The sequence below is a fragment of the Homarus americanus genome, unplaced genomic scaffold (genome assembly GCF_018991925.1).
Source record: "Homarus americanus isolate GMGI-L3 unplaced genomic scaffold, GMGI_Hamer_2.0 scaffold4896, whole genome shotgun sequence".
Lineage (NCBI taxonomy): Eukaryota > Metazoa > Arthropoda > Malacostraca > Decapoda > Nephropidae > Homarus > Homarus americanus.
This window is the reverse complement of record NW_024749657.1, coordinates 8,592,978-8,611,302: the sequence shown is the minus strand read 5'-3', so window position 1 is coordinate 8,611,302 and position 18,325 is coordinate 8,592,978. Positions and strand designations below refer to the sequence as shown.

At 47.2% G+C, this 18,325-nt stretch overlaps 2 protein-coding genes across 5 annotated transcripts in view; both read right to left on the bottom strand.

The window, feature by feature from the left end:
- Window positions 1–913: 913 nt before the first annotated feature.
- Window positions 914–1,925, bottom strand: LOC121853424 (histidine-rich glycoprotein-like). 3 transcript variants are annotated; one of them, XM_042347527.1, is made up of 3 exons: window positions 1,894–1,925; window positions 1,807–1,848; window positions 914–1,716 (listed from the first exon to the last, which is right to left on the bottom strand). In XM_042347527.1, the coding sequence occupies exons 1-3, from the start codon at window positions 1,908–1,910 to the stop codon at window positions 1,197–1,199; spliced, it is 579 nt and encodes a 192-aa protein (XP_042203461.1). In that variant the 5' UTR covers window positions 1,911–1,925; the 3' UTR covers window positions 914–1,196. The 3 variants fall into 3 exon arrangements, with proteins under 3 accessions (XP_042203461.1, XP_042203459.1, XP_042203460.1); XM_042347525.1 differs by having other exon boundaries at window positions 914–1,848; XM_042347526.1 differs by having other exon boundaries at window positions 1,807–1,910.
- LOC121853423 (immunoglobulin superfamily member 10-like) overlaps window positions 914–18,325 on the bottom strand; it is a 64,260-nt gene continuing 46,848 nt past the window's right edge. The window contains exons 5-11 of one of the 2 annotated variants that reach the window (XM_042347522.1): window positions 12,469–12,641; window positions 11,269–11,431; window positions 6,258–6,380; window positions 5,710–5,862; window positions 4,891–5,019; window positions 3,940–4,121; window positions 914–3,805 (exon numbers count right to left, since the gene is read on the bottom strand). In XM_042347522.1, the coding sequence (XP_042203456.1) occupies window positions 3,551–3,805; window positions 3,940–4,121; window positions 4,891–5,019; window positions 5,710–5,862; window positions 6,258–6,380; window positions 11,269–11,431; window positions 12,469–12,641 (1,178 nt within the window). In that variant the 3' untranslated portion in view covers window positions 914–3,550. The remainder of the gene's footprint in view (window positions 3,806–3,939; window positions 4,122–4,890; window positions 5,020–5,709; window positions 5,863–6,257; window positions 6,381–11,268; window positions 11,432–12,468; window positions 12,642–18,325) is intronic. The other variant, XM_042347524.1, reaches the window with a different exon arrangement.

The following is an 18,325-nucleotide window of genomic DNA, read 5'->3' as shown; positions in this document are numbered from 1 at the left end:
GCTGACGCCATTATTACAGTATAGCGGACCTGCTTACCCGGTGATAGAGCTGCCCAGGGCCTCTACTACTGATGGCAGATCCAGAGGTTGTTATTTCCCAGCGGAGGGGTGGATGGTGTCGCTACCCTGTGATGGTCGGTGTTATCTGAGGTGTTTTTTGTGTAGGTAGCGGAGCCTTACTGGGTGTACCTCCCGTAGTGTAGTGTAGATGATCTCTGTACTGCTGGAGGTATATCTTATCTTTTGTTCGTTTCCTCCCTCTGCCATCATCCATCTACCACCCACACTACCTCCCTCCTCTGGGAAATAACACAGTAGGGTGAGTGGCAGGCCTCCGTGTCTCTCCCTCACACACCAACACTTATCCTGTGAGTGTCAGTGACAACACCCACAGGACGGAGGACACCTGTCTCTTGCCCCCAGAGAGTTCATGTCATCGTCTTCAGGCAGTTTAGGTTTCTGGCTACGGGACCTCACCTGCTGCCTGGGCTCACCTGTTGGTTAATAGTCTCCTCACGACCATCCAGGTGTTAGTAGCACCTGTTGAGTGGTGAGACGGCGGTGTGGTGAAGCCTTACCTTATATACACAGACAGACAGACAGTAGGTGTTGGGATGAACTGTTTGGATCATAATAAGCCGTGGCTGAGTGGATATAGTTTTCACTCCCTACTCTAAGAAACGCTGGTTTGTGTTCACCCAGCAGTAAGGGGGTACCTAACTTTACCGTTGGGGAGGTGAAGATGGTTAAGTGCAGTGCTGACAGTATGGAAGGTCAGTATCCATGGAGCGTTATAATGGTGGTAAGTGTTAGTTGTACTTTGTTAAGCTGAAGTAAAGCTTGGCTCAACTCTCTCTCTCTCTCTCTCTCTCTCTCTCTCTCTCTCTCAATAAGGACAAGAAGTAAACAACAGTAAGAGACAAACATTTATTACAAGAACATCGACACAAGGCAGTGGCGGCCACCTGTTACAAGCTGAGGGAACTATACTAGAGAGCTGACAGTGTGGCCCACGGCTGTGTGGCCCATTAATGTGTGGTCCTTGATTGTGTGGCCTGTGGCTGTTGGCCATGGTTGTCTGGTCCGTGGCTGTGGCTTGATGTGTGGTCCGTGGCTGCGTGGCCTGTTGATGTGTGGTTCTTGATTGTGTGGCCTTTGGTTGTGGCCCGTTGATGTATGGTCCATGGCTGTGTGGCCTATAGTTGTGGCCCGTTGTTGTGTAGCCTTTGGTTTTGTAGCATGTGGTTGTGGCCCGTTGATGTGTCTTCCGTGGCCTGTGGTTGTGGCCCGTTGATGTGTGTTACATGGTTGTGTGGCCTGGGGTTGTGGCCCGTTGATGTGTGTTCCGTGACTGTGTGGCCTGGGGTTGTGGTCCGTTGATATGTGGTCCGTGGCTGTGTGGCCCACGACTGTGTGGCCTGGGATTGTTGTCCATGCCTGTGTGGCCCATATCTGTATGCCCCGCTGATGTGTGGCCTGTGCTTGTGGCCTATGGCTGTGTGGCCCATGACTGTGTGGCCTTTGGTTGTGTGGTCCATGGCTGTGGTCCTTGTGTGGCCTGTGCTTGTAGCCCATGGCTGTGGTCCTTGTGTGGCCTGTGGTTGTGGCCCGTGGCAGTGTAGGACGTGGTTCTGTGGCCCATGGCTGTGTGGCTTGTAGTTGTGTGACCCGTGACTATGTGGCCCATGGCAATGTGGCCATGGCTGTGTGGCCCATGTCTGTGTGACCCATGGCTGTGTGGCCCTTGCCTGTGTGACCCATGACAGTGTGGCCCATGGTTCTGTGACTCGTAACTGTGTGGCCCATGACAATGTGGCCATCGCTGTGTTGTCCTTGTCTGTGTGGCCCGTGGCTATGTGACCCATGACTGTGTCATCAGTAGTTGTGTGGCCCATGTCTGTGTGACCCATGGCTGTGTGGTCCTTGGTTGTATGCCCTTTGGTCGTGTGGCACAGTTGTGGCCCATGATCTGTATAGCGTATGGCTGCTACGGTCTCCGCCTTAAACCTACAATTGGACACACTCACTCTAAGCCACACCCACACAGGGCCACATGCTCACTGTACCACACTCACCCAGGGCCACACGCAGCCAGAGCTATGGCCATACCCACACTGGGCCACACTCGCAGGGCCACACCGACAATGGGCAACACCTCAGGTGGTGGTTCATTAAGAATATGATATGACAAATTATCTAACTACAGGCAATATAAACATCACCACAGCTTAACGTCATCATCAGAGCTTTATGTTTTAACCACAGCTTAACCTCTTAACCACAGCTTGACTTCGTCTCTACCACATTTTGACTTCGTCTGCACCACAGCTTGACTACGTCTTCACCACAGTTTGACGTTGTCTCTACCACAGCTTGACATCGTCTTCACCACTGCTTGACGTCGCCTTCACAGCTTGATGTCGTCTTCACCACAGCTTGACGTCGTCACCACAAAAGCTTGATGCTTGCGCCATAGCTTTATGTCCCCAACACAGCTTGACTGTCCTCGTAACTGTGTCCTCGTTAAGTGTCCTTGTATGTGTCCTCCTAACCATGTCCTCGTAAGATGTCCTTGTAACTTTGTCCTCGTAACTACAGTATGTCCTCGTAACTATGTCCTCGTAACTGTCCTCGTAACTGTCCTCGTAACTATGTCCTCGTAACGCCATCACTGTCAGACATTTTGATTAGCACGTTTAATGTGTGATCGCTATACATATATAAAACACTGTTAACGTCAACGCTTATCCCTGTATGAATATCATGGCTCTCTCAACGCCACCACTCTCAACGCTGTCACTGAGAAACATTATTCATCAACGCATTAATGTCTCAGCTCCATTTTTCTCAAACACTAACATCGACGCCATTACTATCTCAACGCAAATACTGTCTCAATGGCATTAGTGTCAGCGCCATTACTGTCTCAACGCCATTACTGTCAACGCCATTGTTGTCTCAGCGCCATTACTGTCGCACGCCACTACACGACACTATCACAGTTATGTAACATTTGACTTATGCAACACACAGACCCGCGTGTTGCGCCACAAGGCTGGCAGCGAAGGTGGCACTTAGTGGCACTCACACGGGTCCGCAGCTGGAGGAAGTTGGCGCCCACACTGTAGTCGAGCTAGGAAATTGGCACCAGCGGGTAAAGGAGGCACCGATAGGCCTTGTAGATGACGTAGATGGCACCTGTAGGCCTAGTGGGTGACGGGTGGCGCCCACTAGGCCTTGTAGATGACGTAAGAGACACCTATAGGCCTAGTGGGTGACAGATGGCACCCATAGACCATGTAGATGACGTAGAAGATACCCATAGGGCTAGTAGTTGACGTAGTAGACACTCATAGGCCTTGTAGATGGCGTAGGAAATACCCATAGGCCTTGTAGATGACGTAGGTGGCACCCATAGGCCTAGGGGTGACGGGTGGTACCCATAGGCCTAGTGGATGACGAAGTTGGCACTACTGGATGACCTAAATGGCACCGTTAGGTAGGCCTAGGAATATAGCAGAGGTTGAGGGTGGCACTCGGGGGGGGGTTGTCAGGGCAGTAAGGTGAAGGTGCACAGTAAGACGCAGCAAAGGGAGAAACTGTGGGTGAGGTGGTGGTGGTGGTGATGTCCTTCGGCGGCGTTGCCAGCGGCGACGGAATGAGCGGCGGCGGTGACGTTGAGGTGGATGAGGGCGGCGTCGGCGCTCTTCTCATTGGCGGCCACTACTACCCAGCCGCCCTCGTCGCTGGCTCTCACGCCCACGATGGTCAACACTGTGTACTGGCACCACGCTGCCTCCCCCGTCTGTGTGTGGGGTGAAGGGGGGGGGGTTAGTTATGATTGTCTCTTATTATCTATCAGTGTATGTCTATCTATTTCTGTATATCCTACCAATATAGATGAGTATAACACACACACACACACACACACACACTCACCGTGAGGTTGTGGGCGTGGAACCTGTCCGCGGTGTGGCCGGGTCTGAGAGGCGGCAGGTGTTGGGGCGGCAGCCAGATGACGGAGGTGAGAGGTGGGCGGCTACACACCTGGGCGGCGAGGGCGGTGGTCCGGCCACCCATGGACAGCACAGTGGAGTTAACCGCCACGACCAACACACCACCTGGCGGGGAGAAGGACATGGTGATGCTTCAGCTGGTTCACACACACACACACACATGGATTCTTAAGGCGCCTTACAACAGATAGTTTAAGTGGGGGAAGATTGCGTCATAGCACTGATATTCTCCGTCCGTCCGTCCGTCTATCCAACCGTCCACGACAAAGGTATACTCCCCTTAAGACCTTCTCAGACTCGACACCAACTGGATTGATCAATTTTGGTGTGAAGGTGTCCAGCCTACCACACCACCCTCAGGTGCCGCTTGCTGTACGGTGCGTCAAGTCTCCGGGGTGGAACACTTTTTACATGGTAGATAGATAGATAGATAGGTAGATAGATAGTTTGTGGTGGCTATTAAGACAGGTATGAGCTGGAGTGGTTCGTCCCGAGGTCTTGTTCACATAGACTGTCAATGAAGGACAAATCACATTGTTCTCATTATAGGTGAAGTCACTATCGTTCTTCCTTCCCGCCGCTTATGACCAAAATACAAACCTTTCACGATGGTTAAGTATGTCGCCACAACTACTCTCCGTAACCTGTTGTCCAGAACTTCTGTGAATTAGCCTAGTTAGCCCACCCACCCTTGTCTATTGTGTCGGACAGGTGAGTTTGATGACCCAATGTACGTCGTCAGTGTATCTACCTGAAGGGAAATAAGAGATAGATTGACAGATAGAAATATAGATAAACAAACAGACAGACAGACAGATAGAATTAATTAAGTAATGTAGGTATATCCAGGGGGTAAGAGAGTTAATCAGTTTACCTGTGGAGGTAGCGTCAGCGTCTAGGGAGGAGTTGTGAGGTAGACAAAGTTGGCGACCATCTCCCTCACCCGACGTCTTTCTTAACAGCTGTGGCGTGTGTGATGATACCCCTGATGACCTGCCCTCACCTGTAACACGATCACACCTGTTAGTATACCTGTACACCTGCCCACACCTGTAACACGATCACACCTGTATACCTGTCCTCACATGTAACACGATCACACCTGTATACCTGTCCTCACATCTGTCACACCTGTTAGTATACCTGTACACCTGCCCACACCTGTAACACGATCACACCTGTATACCTGTCCTCACATGTAACACGATCACACCTGTTAGTATACCTGTACACCTGCCCACACCTATAACACGTCCACACCTGTTGTTCTTTATACCGTTAACAGGGCAATGAAGCCGTTGTTATATAGCTGTGAACCGTTGTCAGGTATACTGTTACATGCAGGTGTAGAGCGTTTATTGTTTAGTCAATGTGTAGAGCGTGGCAATAACTCCCTCTCTCTACATGGTGCTAAATGACCTGTGGTACTACAAGCTACAGTGGTACTATTGTGGTACTACATAACTACCATGGTACTACATAAACTGTGCTGTTACAATGGTACCCTATTAACTGTAGTACTATTGTGTTACTACATAAACTGAAGTATTACTGTGATGCTACATAAACTGTGGTACTACAATGGTACCCTATAAACTGTAGTACTATTATGGCACTACATAAACTGAAGTATTACTGTGATGCTACATAAACTGTGGTACTACAATGGTACCCTATAAACTATGGTACTCACCCAGAACATTGATAAAGACAGAGTGGGAGGCGAAGTGACCAAAGGCATGACTGGTGGCGCACTTGTACCAGCCTCTGTCATCACTGCTGGCCCTGGTCAGGTTAAGCCACTCCCCTGATGACACCACCTCGGTTGACCCACCTTCACCCTCTGCTAACACAGGTCACGACAGGTTCAGGGAGAAACATCACATGGGGTCATTATAGGAGGTCACTGAGATAAGGTCATATTAGGTTAAGCTAAGATAAATGTCCTATGGTTGAATTTTGACCTGGGTTTAAAGCTTTATTATTGACCTATGACCTAGGACAAGAGTTTCATAACAGATCTCTGAAGGGAGGTCAGGAATTTTATTACTCAACTGTAACCTGAGATGTAAGCCTGATAAGTGACCTCTGATCTAATATATACAAGTGACCTCTGACCTAATATATACAAATGACCTCTGACCTAATATATACAAATGACCTCTGACCTAATATGAACAGTATAATATCAACAGTTGACCTAAATGATGGAAGTGATACATGACCTTGGAGAAGACTGACCTTTGACCCAGGTGGGGCTAGAGGAGGGGTTGGCATCCACGTGACACAGGAGGGAGACACTGCTACCCTCCCTCACAGGTGAACCCCACGCTGGCCACCTACGTAACCGGAAGTCTGGCGCGTCTGTTAGGGGAGGGGCAGTGTAGACCAGTGTTAGACATAGACAGACAGACAGACAGACACAGAAAGACACAAACACACACACACACCACTGCAGAGAGAGAGAGAGAGAGAGAGAGAGAGAGAGAGAGCATCAGCATCGTCCCCCTTGCGGTGTAACTCAACACCTGCCTCCCCACAGAGACAGGTGTCGTGTTGCACCTGTAATATCATCACCTCCACCCCGAGCAGAAAAATATTGACCGAAGGCTGTGCAATATCCGGCTTGTAATTGCAATATCTGGGTGTAAATTGCAACATTCTGGTATAAATAGCAATATGTGGGTAGAAATTGCAATATGTGGGTCTAAATAGCATTATGTGGGTTATACAATATGGGTATAAATAGCAGTATGTGGGTATATAGCAGTATGTGGGTATAAATAACAATATGTGGGTATAAATAACAATATGTGGGTATAAATAACAATATGTGGGTATAAATAACAATATGTGGGTATAAATATCAATATGTGGGTATAAATAACAATAGGTGGGTATAAATAACAATAGGTGGGTATAAATAACAATATGTGGGTATAAATAACAATAGGTGGTGGACGAGTGGAACAAGCTTAGCAACTTTGTAGTAAGTGCTGGAACGCTGGAAAGTTTCAAAAGGAGGCTAGATAGATTCATGGATGATAGAGAGTGGTAGTAACTCTCGACAGGAGCTGCCATGCACAGGCCAACCGGCCTATTGCAGACTCCTTATTTTCTTATGTTCTTATGTTCTTAAATAATACAATGTGGGTGATCTGCAGTAAAGCTTGAACCTGAAAGTTGCGTCATGTAAGTTAATTTTCTCCTAACCTAACCTAACCTAACCTAACCTAACCTAACCTAACGTACTCCTAACCTAACCTAACCTAACCTAACCTAACGTACTCCTAACCTAACCTAACCTACTCCCAACATGACCTTTATCTATCTCCCCCCAAACCTACTTTAACCTGACTTCACTTACCCCGACGCAACGTAACTTACACTAAACTTAACCTAACCCTATTATGTACGCGTTTCCCATAGGTCTGACAGCCCATTAGGTTAGGTTAGGTTAGGTTAGGTTAGGGCACGATAGGTTAGGTTAGGTTAGGAATAATGTGGATACAACACAGTTTAGACTAAGATTTCCTATCGGTACAGAAGGAGGCAGCAGCTTAACCGACACTGTACTCGACCGCCTTCACTTCACAAACTGTAGAGTACTGACACACACACACACACACACACACACACACACACACACACACACACACAGCATGATGACAATACCCTCTCACCTCCGTCAAGGGTACAAACAGGTGTGAAGAATGACTTTGTTTTTGTGAGGGAACGAACGAGAGAGAGAGAGAGAGAGAGAGAGAGAGAGAGAGAGAGAGAGAGAGAGACACGGCTGTATATAACATTGTCATAGCACTTACTGTTATGTGTGTGTTATTAAGGTCGTAATTTCACACGTAATACTTAATGTTATGTTATGATGTATATTGTTGTGATCCACCCAGCTGTCGTTGTTATAGGTCTGACGTAATAACAGTGTAATTATTGTTATTATTTGAGTGTGAGGTAATAACAGTGTAATTATTGTTGTTATTATTTGCGTGTGAGGTAATAACAGTGTAATTATTGTTATTATCACTATACTGTGAGGTAATAAGGGTGTAATTATCACCGTCATGTTATATGAGTTGGGTATTACCAGTGACATTATCATTATAGCACTTTCTTGCCTCGTGCTAAATTCTATATAAAGTACACGCAGGGACTTAATTATCTCTCTCTCTCTCTCCTCCCTTTTCTCCTTTTCTCCATTTTTTCTTCTTTTTCATTGTTATTAAAGGTAAATTTTATACGTCAGGTGTGTGGTGGTGGCTGGGATGTGTGGTGGTGTGGCTGGGATGTGGTGGTGGCTGATGTGGTGGTGTGGCTGGGATGTGTGGTGGTGTGGCTGGGATGTGTGGTGGTGTGGCTGGGATGTGTTGTGATGTGGCTAGGATGTGTGGTAGTGTGGCTAGAATGTGTGATGATGTGGCTGAGATATGTTAGGAGGTCAGGATGTGTGGTGGCGTGGCCGAAATGTGCAAGAATGTGTTGTGATGTGGCAAGGATGTGTTATGTTTTGGCTAGGGTGTGTTGTGGTGCAGCTGAGATGGGTGAGGATATATTGTGGTATAACTAGGATGTGTAGTGACGTAGCTGAGATGTGACTAGGATGTGTGGTGACGTAGCTGAGATGTGTGGCTGGGATGTGTAGTGACATAGCTGAGATGTGACTAGGATGTGTGGTGACGTAGCTGAGATGTGTGGCTGGGATGTGTAGTGACGTAGCTGGGATGTGTGGTGATGTGTGGGTACGGCACATCCTCCGTGTAATACCGTCATGGGTCGCTGCCTCAGGTACAGATCTCCCAGGGAAGTTAGATGTTGAGTTTAATTCACCGTAAGATGTGAGACTGAGACGAAAATGGCCCATAAAGTACCCCCCAGACTCGACTTTTGTTCAATATGGCGGCAAAAATTATCCCCAGACTCGACTTTGTTCCCAATATGGCGGCCAAAGTGCCCCCCCGACTCGACGTTTGTTCCAATATGGCGTAGAAATTATCCCCCAGACTCGACTTTTGTTCCAATATGGCGGCCAAATTACCCCAGACTCGACTTTTGTTCCCAATATGGCGTAAAAATTACTGACTCTACTTTTGTTCCAATATGGCGGCCAAAATTACCCCCAGACTCGACTTTTGTTCCAATGGCGGCCAAATTACCCCCAGACTCGACTTTTGTTCCAATATGGCGGCCAAAATTACCCCCAGACTCGACTTTTGTTCCAATATGGCGGCCAAAATTACCCCCGACTCTACTTTTGTTCCAATATGGCGGCCAAAATTACCCTAGACTCGACTTTTGTTCCAATATGGCGGCCAAAATTACCCCCCAGACTCGACTTTTGTTCCAATATGGCGTCGATTTTGATATTAGACTCGACTATAAACACATACGTGCCCAAGTTTGAGTGACTGACTGACCGACTGCTTGGTTAAATGACTGACTGACCGACTGACCCTAAAACTATCACTATAAGACTGTATATCATCTCAGGTTAATAGTCTTATATCTGCTATAACAACAACAAGGTGTTATAAGCCTCAGGTAACACAATCTCTTTCTTAACCCTAACCTGATCTGGCTGTCCAAAATGGCGGCCAAATTGTATTAATGAGTTCTCTTATAGCGAGTTAGTGGAGGAAAAATAATATATGTCTCTCTCTCTCTCTCTCTCTCTCTCTCTCTCTCTCTCTCAAATGACTGCACCGTATCTTTCTGTTCCCCATTGTGCCACACCCTCCGTCCCTCCCTCACCCTCCCTCCCTCCGTCCGTCCCTCACCTTCCCTCCCTCACCGTCCCTCCCTCACCGTCCCTCCCTCAGCTCAGCAGCTAAGAGTATTATCCGTCACGTGACTCATAATGAAATCAGCTCTTAGCGTGAGACCGATGATTCATTAGCTGTTTAAAGACCATGACCAGCCAGGGGTGTAGCTGTCTGTCTGTCTGTCTGATACTAGGCTGTCTGTCTGTCTCTGTCTGTCTCTCTGTCTGTCTGTCTGTCTGTCTGTCTGTCTGTCTGTCTGTCTGTCTGTCTGTGCTTGTACACTTAAAATATACACACACATCAACACACATAATGAACACCATTAAATATATACTGGGAGGTGATGAGAGATATAGGAAAACGTTGAGAAATACTGGAGATTTGGGGAGACACTAAGAGATACTGAGAGATAGGAAGAGACACATTAAGAGATACTCACTATTTAGCCTGAGAGGTACTGGTATGGGTACTGAGACATATTGAGAGATAATAAGACACTGGAAGATACTAAGGGTGTGTCCCATGTGCGGCATCAAGCGACCACACAGGAGTAAACGCGTTACCTTGGTGTAGCGGACAAACATATGTGTTTTCTTTGATGTGTCCCTTGTAGCGCGTGAAGCGTTCGTGAGCGACCAGGAGGCGGGAACTAGACACGTGACCTGGAAGCAGTGATCAAATATTTTGATTGTCGCTTCTTCAGTCACGCGAGACCTCACATTCTACGCCAAAACTAAAGAAGGCAATACCTTCATTTTCCACTGTTAACAGCTTCATCTTACCAAGAAATAGATCCTTGTGGAATATTAAAGTAGCGGCAAAATGTTTCACTCACATTCTTTACACAAGAATGTGAAGCATTGTTTATTCTAGAGGGCGCTGTGTTATTCTCAACAGTACATTCTTGAATTGCATATGACATTGCGTCCAGACCCTCTGTGTCAATGATGATGAGAGGGAAAAGTGTAGCACACTGTACAATGTCAACAGCAGCCTTGTTTTAATATCTTTATTTAAAATTGTCCGATTGCACAAACTCCAACTGTACACTCTACAACACGCCTGGCACTTGACGATCTGTAATCAAATTCTCTTTTCTTTCTTGACAGTATTCCTAGGAGAGGGTTCCAACACATATACACAGAGTGGGTAGGCCTCGTCCCCAGTCAGAATACATTCTGGTGTACTCGTGAAACTTCTTTGGATCTTGGCGAAGTTCCTTGTAGAGATGGTGAGATTCTCCGACTTCCATCCTTTTGGGAAGCATTATTTTCTAAACGTACCAGCAAACGCCTGTGTTGTATAGACAGCATGTTTACGTTGGCAAGACGCTGCAGGGCAGGTGGGACGCAGGTCGCCTTGGGAAGTAGGTCGCGCGTCTACGCCCTGGTCTCTCGATGCCGCCGCAGGACGCTCGCACATGGAACATAGCCTAAGAGACACTAAGAGACACAGAGAAACACTTCAGAGATACTCACACTCAATATTCAGCCTGAGAGGTACTGGTATGGGTACTGGTAATGACGGGTGACGCACCACACAGGCTACGGTCGTGTTGTGGTTCTTCTTGTTGACGCTGGAGACCGTCATGTTGCTAACGCTATAGAACACGCCCTCACCCGCCCGCCACTCTGACCGTATCTGCCATGGTGATGGTAATGGTGTTAATAGTAGTAATGGTAATAATTGTAATAGTCATACTAATAGTGGTCGTAATAATAATAATAATAATAATAATAACAAAAACAGCCGTATCAACAATAATAATAATAATAATAATAATAATAATAATAATAATAATAATAATAATAATAATGAAAACAGTATGGTAATGAATTAAGCGTATAGAGGGAATAATAAATAGAACGATAAATAATAAGAAATAAAAGATAAATAGGTGGAAGGGTTCAATAAATATAAATAATGAGATAAAGAAATTGTCTCTATTTTTTCTATTTTACACACACACACACACACACACACACACACACACACACACACACACACACACACACACAGAGGTACAGGCCTGTTCACTTCACCTGTTGGTCGCATCATTGATTACATTAACCAGAGGAATTAAACTTATCGCTGTGAACTGTTTGTACACTGATGGTTACATAGTTATTTAAGTCTCAGGTGTACAGCGGTAATGGTCTTGTGTGTGTGTGTGTGTGTGTGTGTGAATTAGCAGAGAGCCACTGTTCATTAATTATACCTTAGTCTGTCTGTCTCTGTGTCTTTTTCATTTGTCTGTCTGTCTGTTTGTCTTTCTCACACACACACACACACACACACACACACACACACACACACACACACACACACACACACACACACACACACACACACACTGCAGAGTCAGTATTCATTATTCAGGCGTCTTCCTCACCTTGACATTCAAGACGTGAGACTGTAACATCATACTTGCCTGATGAGGGAGGGACGGGGGGAGAGATTGAGCTGGGTGGGTGTTGAAAGAAGGGAGGGCGAGAGGGAGCAACTGTGGTTGAATGGAGGGAAGGAGAGAGGGAGGGAAGGAGCATCTGTGGCTGAATGGAGGGAGGGTGGGAGGGAGGGAGAGACAGATTGTTCTGGGCAGGTGGGTGGAAGAAGAGAGAGAAGATAGGCGGGAGGAAGGAAGGAAGAGATTGAGGTGGTAGGGAGAAGTAACTCACCTGGGTGGAGGGAGTGACGTCCTCATCAGCCAGGAGCCAGGTGATGGAGGGGGCTGGGTTGCCTCCCTCCACTACACAATGGAGGGTAATAGAGTTGCCCTCCCTAGTGGTGAGGCGGGCGTCGAGGGCCAGCTGTGCACCCCCGTACATCAGGTAGGGCCGCTCAGGTGGTACTGTAGGGGAGGCAGATAGAGAGATACAGGTGAAGTGACAGACCAGTGGAGTGTACAGAGATAAATTGATTTTCTGACTGACACACACACACACACACACACACACACACACACACACACACACACACACAGACACACGGGCGCACACACCTCAGTTTGTTGAATCAGTACCAAACTCGGCCGTCCACATGAGCTCGTCAGAATGAAATATCATCCCTTGACTGTGTGTGTGTTAGGGGGCTGGACTCACCGTGGGGGAATAAAGTTAGGTTAGGGCACGATAGGTTAAGTTAGGTTAGATTAAGGTTAGATTAGGTTAGCTTGGTCACCTCACAACCAGGGTACAGGTGCCGGACCCATACAAGTCACTCCTTCAGACCAGGTGTGTTGACCCCGTGGAGGACGTGTCAGTAACATGTTCTGGTTCTGGAGGAGGAGGAGGAGTGGGGGTCATGTGTCAAGGAGGAAGGCGCTGATGCACCTTAGGTTTTATGGTTCTAGACCTTCCATAAAAGTTAAGGTTGTTAAGCTGAGGAGAAGTAGATTATTTCTGTGGGTCCTTCAAACATGAGCGTCTTGGAGATTTCTCGCTAAAATAATGATAAATCGTACGTCACAGTTTAGAGAAGCTAATTGTACTAAAAATTACACCATATAGGACCTGTTTTACCTCCACGATCTGCTCTTATTAAGTTAATTATCAGTGACATAATTTTTTGAACAATGCCCAGAGCTTGAAGTTTTCCTTGCTGCCACGGGCCACGATAGACTGATCTAGATCACTGAGAGAGTTTCAGATCTTGCACTTAAATCAACCAAGTTCTTTTGACACGTTTTTCTGAAATTCCGAGATGATGTCAAACTCTTTACCATATTCTGGATGGGTTCTTGGAGCAACTTCATCCCAATAATAAGCGGCGCTACGATCTCTACTGAGTGAGAGTTGGACCAAAACTCCTGACTCCAACCAGACAAGATTTACACCTCTACATTTAAGATATTTCGCTTCACACTTGAGAACCACTTTAATCAGACAGAAGGCGCCAAGCACAGGGGATAAATTTGAACGTATGAGCTGGAATTCCTGGACAATACACTCTCTCGTAACAGTGCATGGGGGGTGTCACCGTTTAGTCGAGGTGTGACAGGAACTCTTGGGCATGTCTCCTGGTAGAGTAGACAGTGTGGCCGGATGGGGAGGTACTGGCGAGGTTTTCACTGGTGTGGTCACAGAATTGCTCGCACTCCATGATACCTGTGCTCGGGGAGGAAGTAAAATCTCATTCGAATGGACTTTACTGAGACCCAAACGCGAGAGTGACCATGTAGTAATGTCATACAGTTTGGATCTGACTCCGTCGTTTGAGGAGTAAGTTTGACCCCCAAGTATAAAATATTCTGGTAGATCAGGTCGTCGGATTGGTTCATGGAATTCACGAAGGACCTGACAGGGTAAGAGTGTCTTGATTGCGGTCTGTGAGTCACTCCAGGTCTGGTTTGCATGTTGATGTCGTGGGTTGGTCTGGAACGAGGGCAGTTACAATATTATGGTCTATTGGCCTGTCACATTGTCACTTTCATGATGACAGTTGTTGATGGAGGCAGCAATGAACCGAACACAGGACAAGTCGGGTGGGTAAGTGCAGCTGTGTTACGGTTAATCAATACTGTGAGTGAAGTCATGCGGTCCGGGTGTAGTCACAGTTCGTCATCAATTATGCACAGTAATTCTTGGTTGAAACTTTTAGTGAGGACTCAACATAAAACTTCATGAGATACTTCACACAAATTTGTGACTTTGATACACATAAAGTTAAGAAGTGTCTAGTTTGTGTATTTCTGATGACACTCGCACTTAACATGGCAGACATAGTTATCACCAGAGATTGTTATGAGCCTCTGCGACATTTGATCGTTGTTGGTGTCGACCGCATCTAGAATTCGTGTTTGAAGAAGTAGTTTTTATGTGGGAGTCTGATCAGCATATCATACATTTTGTTACATCGACACCTGGCCCTCATAAGAACCATTGTTATTTTCATTATCTCCATCGTAAACAACAAACTTTGGAAAAATACAGTTTATTATTAATGATATATCAATAGTTGTTCCTGGGTGCATTAGGGGAGGGGGAGGGGGGGGGGGTCAGTATCCACGAGAAAGACATTGAATCATCTTATCTCCGCAAATATATCACGTATCGATGGCGGCCATTGTGAATTTATACCGGTTAGAGGGAGTTAAATGTCATATTTTATTCTTCCACCTGACTCCTCGACCCATAGACGAACTACCGGACTATATATCTATGTTAACTGTTTCGAGACTCCTGCCTTGTCTAGAGTGTGGTGACTCTAAGGGTTGGGTTCCATTTCTGTGAACCTGGTACCATGATAACCCACCCATAATGGGACCTGAGGTACAAGGGGTAAAGTTCGGGTGTTGTGTAGACAGACTCTGTGAAGGTCTTTAGCTAATATGGAAGCTCCGAATGTGATATTAGGCAGCTACGCGTCTAAACATTTTGACTGAATAAACTGAAAGTGAATTAACATGAATTAAGACCAAATTTGGCTGTTTTTTAGAGCATTAATGCAAAATTGTGAGTGTCCAACCGCTTTAACTTCTGGTGCAGCTCCTATAAGTAAAACAGATGATATATGGTGTAATTTTTAAGCACATTTGGCTTCCTTAAACTATGACGTATACAATTGATAATTTTTTAGCGAAAAATTTACGAAGCTTGACAACCTGATTTATAAAACCTAAGGCACATCAGCGCCTCCCTCCTGACCGCCCCCCCTCCATGGAGCCAGGACTGAGAGTGCATCAGCAGCTAGTGGTGCCTGATGCGGGAAGGCACTGTGCCAGAGGAGGTCGACCCATGACCGCTAAGAGGGTGTGAGGACCCTACCAGCTGACACTCTTACATCACCCTATCAAGACTGTGTTGTGTTAAACCCCGGACATGATCCTTTCAACGTGGCGTGAACCAGGGACCTGTAGGATATGAGGCGAGGGCTGTATCCACTCGGCCACTGCTCCTTACCTCACGCACATACTAGACCACATATAATACACGCCACCGGACTCACCACACACACACACACACACACACACACACACACACACACACACACACACACACACACACACACACACACACACACACACACACACACACACGAGGTAGTCAGTTCTGGCAGCCAGCTGGGGGTTGTAGCTCACAAATGGTTGGATTAACACCCTTAAATAAGCTTAACTATGTTATAGGGTGTAGGGGGGTGTAGTGTATGGGGTGTAGGAGAAGTGTGGGGAGGGTGTTGGATGGTGTAGTGTATAGGGTGTGGGAGGGTGTTGGATGGTGTAGTGTGTAGGGTGTGGGGGTGTTGGATGGTGTAGTGTATGGGGTGTAGGAGGGTGTAGTGTATGGGGTGTAGGAGGGTGTGGTGTGGGGTGTGGGATAGTGTGGTGTATGGGGTGTGTGGGGAGGGTGTGGTGTATAGGGTGTAGGAGGGTGTAGTGTATGGGTGTGGGAGGGTGTTGGATGGTGTAGTGTATGGGTGTAGGAGGGGTGTAGGAGAGGTGTAGTGTATAGGGTGTAGGATAGTGTAGTGTATAGGGTGTAGTGTATAGGGTGTAGGAGGGTGTAGTGTATGGGGTGTGGGGAGGGTGTTGGATGGTGTAGTGTATAGGGTGTGTGGGGGTGTGGGGAGGGTGTGGTGTGTAGGGTGTGGGAGGGTGTGGGGTGTATAGTGTATAGGGTGTGGGGAGGGGTGTTGGATGGTGTAGTGTTATGGGTGTGGGGAGGGTGTAGGGAGGGTGTAGTGTATAGGGTGTAGGAGGGGTGTTGGATGGTGTGTATAGGGTGTAGGAGGGTGTAGTGTATAGGGTGTGGGGATAGTGTAGTGTATGGGTGTAGAGGATAGTGTGTAGTGTGTAGAGTGTAGTGTGTAGGGTGTAGGAAGGTGTAGTGTATAGGGTGTGAGGAAGTTGTAGTGTATAGGGTGTGAGATAGTGTAGTGTATAGGGTGTGGGGATAGTGTAGTGTATAGGGTGTGGGATGTAGTGTATAGGGTGTAGTGTATGGGTGTAGTGTATGGGGTGTGGTGTATAGGGTGTAGGGGAGGGTGTAGTGTATGGGTGTGGGAGGGTGTGGTGTATGGGTGTAGTGTATAGGGTGTGGGAGGTGTAGTGTATAGGGTGTGGGGATAGTGTGGTGTATGGGGTGTGGGAAGGTGTGTAGTGTGTGGGAGGCTGGAGTAGCCTATATTTATCAGCCTCACCCTTCTGATTTAAGGAATGAAGGAGAGAGAGACAGAGAGGGAGGTGACAGACAGGGAAGGAAGGGAGACAGGAGGGAGGGAAGGACGGTGAGAGATAGGGAGGGATGGGGGAGGTAGGAAGACAGACAGACGGGAGGGAAGGAAGGAGGGAGGGAGGGATGAAGACAGGCAGCTGAGACAGGGATAGAAAGAAGGAGATAGAGAGGAAGGAAGGAATGAAGGATGGAGACAGACAGGGAGGGAGGGAAGGAGAAGACACTTACAAGACAGACAAGGGGAGGGAGGGGGAGGGGGAGGGGAGGAGGGAGGAGGGGAGGGAGGGAGGGAGGGAGGGAGGGAGGGAAGGAAGGAATGGAAGGAGGGAGGGAGGGCAGGGATTATATTAGGTAGGGTCGTTCACTACACTATGGGGCGCCTCTTAATTACTACCTGCTACTATATTACACCACACCCTGATGAAAGGAGGAGAGAGAGAGAGAGAGAGAGAGTGTGTGTGTGTGTGTGTGGCTGTCTGTCTGTCTGTCTGTTAATATAGTGTGACCTGTCTTAACATAGTGTGGCCTGTGTTACATAGTGTGGCCTGTTACATAGTGTGACCTGTCTTAACATAGTGTGGCCTGTTACATAGGGTGACCTCTCTTACATAGTGTGGCCTGTGTATATATTGTGACCTGTCCTAACATAGTGTGGCCTGTGTTGTTACATAGGGTGGCTTGTCTTAACATAGTGTGGCCTGTGTTACATAGGGTGCCCTGTTTTAACATAGTGTGGCCCGTATTAATATAGTGTGACCTGTCTTAACATAGTGTGGCCTGTCACCCCGTTGGTCGCTCTATTGTATAAGGCCTTCCATTATTTTCTTTCGGGAAGCGTATAGATTGTGTTACGTGATCTGAGAGAGAGAGAGAGAGAGAGAGAGAGAGAGAGAGAGAGACCGACCATCTTAGTATTTGGTCACTTGGCAACAAACACCAGAGCGTCACTAACACACACAACCACACCCTCTACAGTACCACACACACACACAAACACACACCCTCTACAGTACCACACACCACGCAAACACACCCTCTACAGTACCACACACACACACACAAACACACCCTCTACAGTACCACACACACACCCCTACAGTACCACACACACACACAAACACACCCTCTACAGTACCACACACACACACGCAAACACACACCCTACAGTACCACACACACACACAAACACACCTACAGTACCACACACACACACACAAACACACCCTCTACAGTACCACACACACACACACAAACACACCCCTACAGTACCACACACACACACACACAAAACACCTCAGTACCACACACACACACCCCACAGTACCACACACACACACGCAAACACACCCCTACAGTACCACAC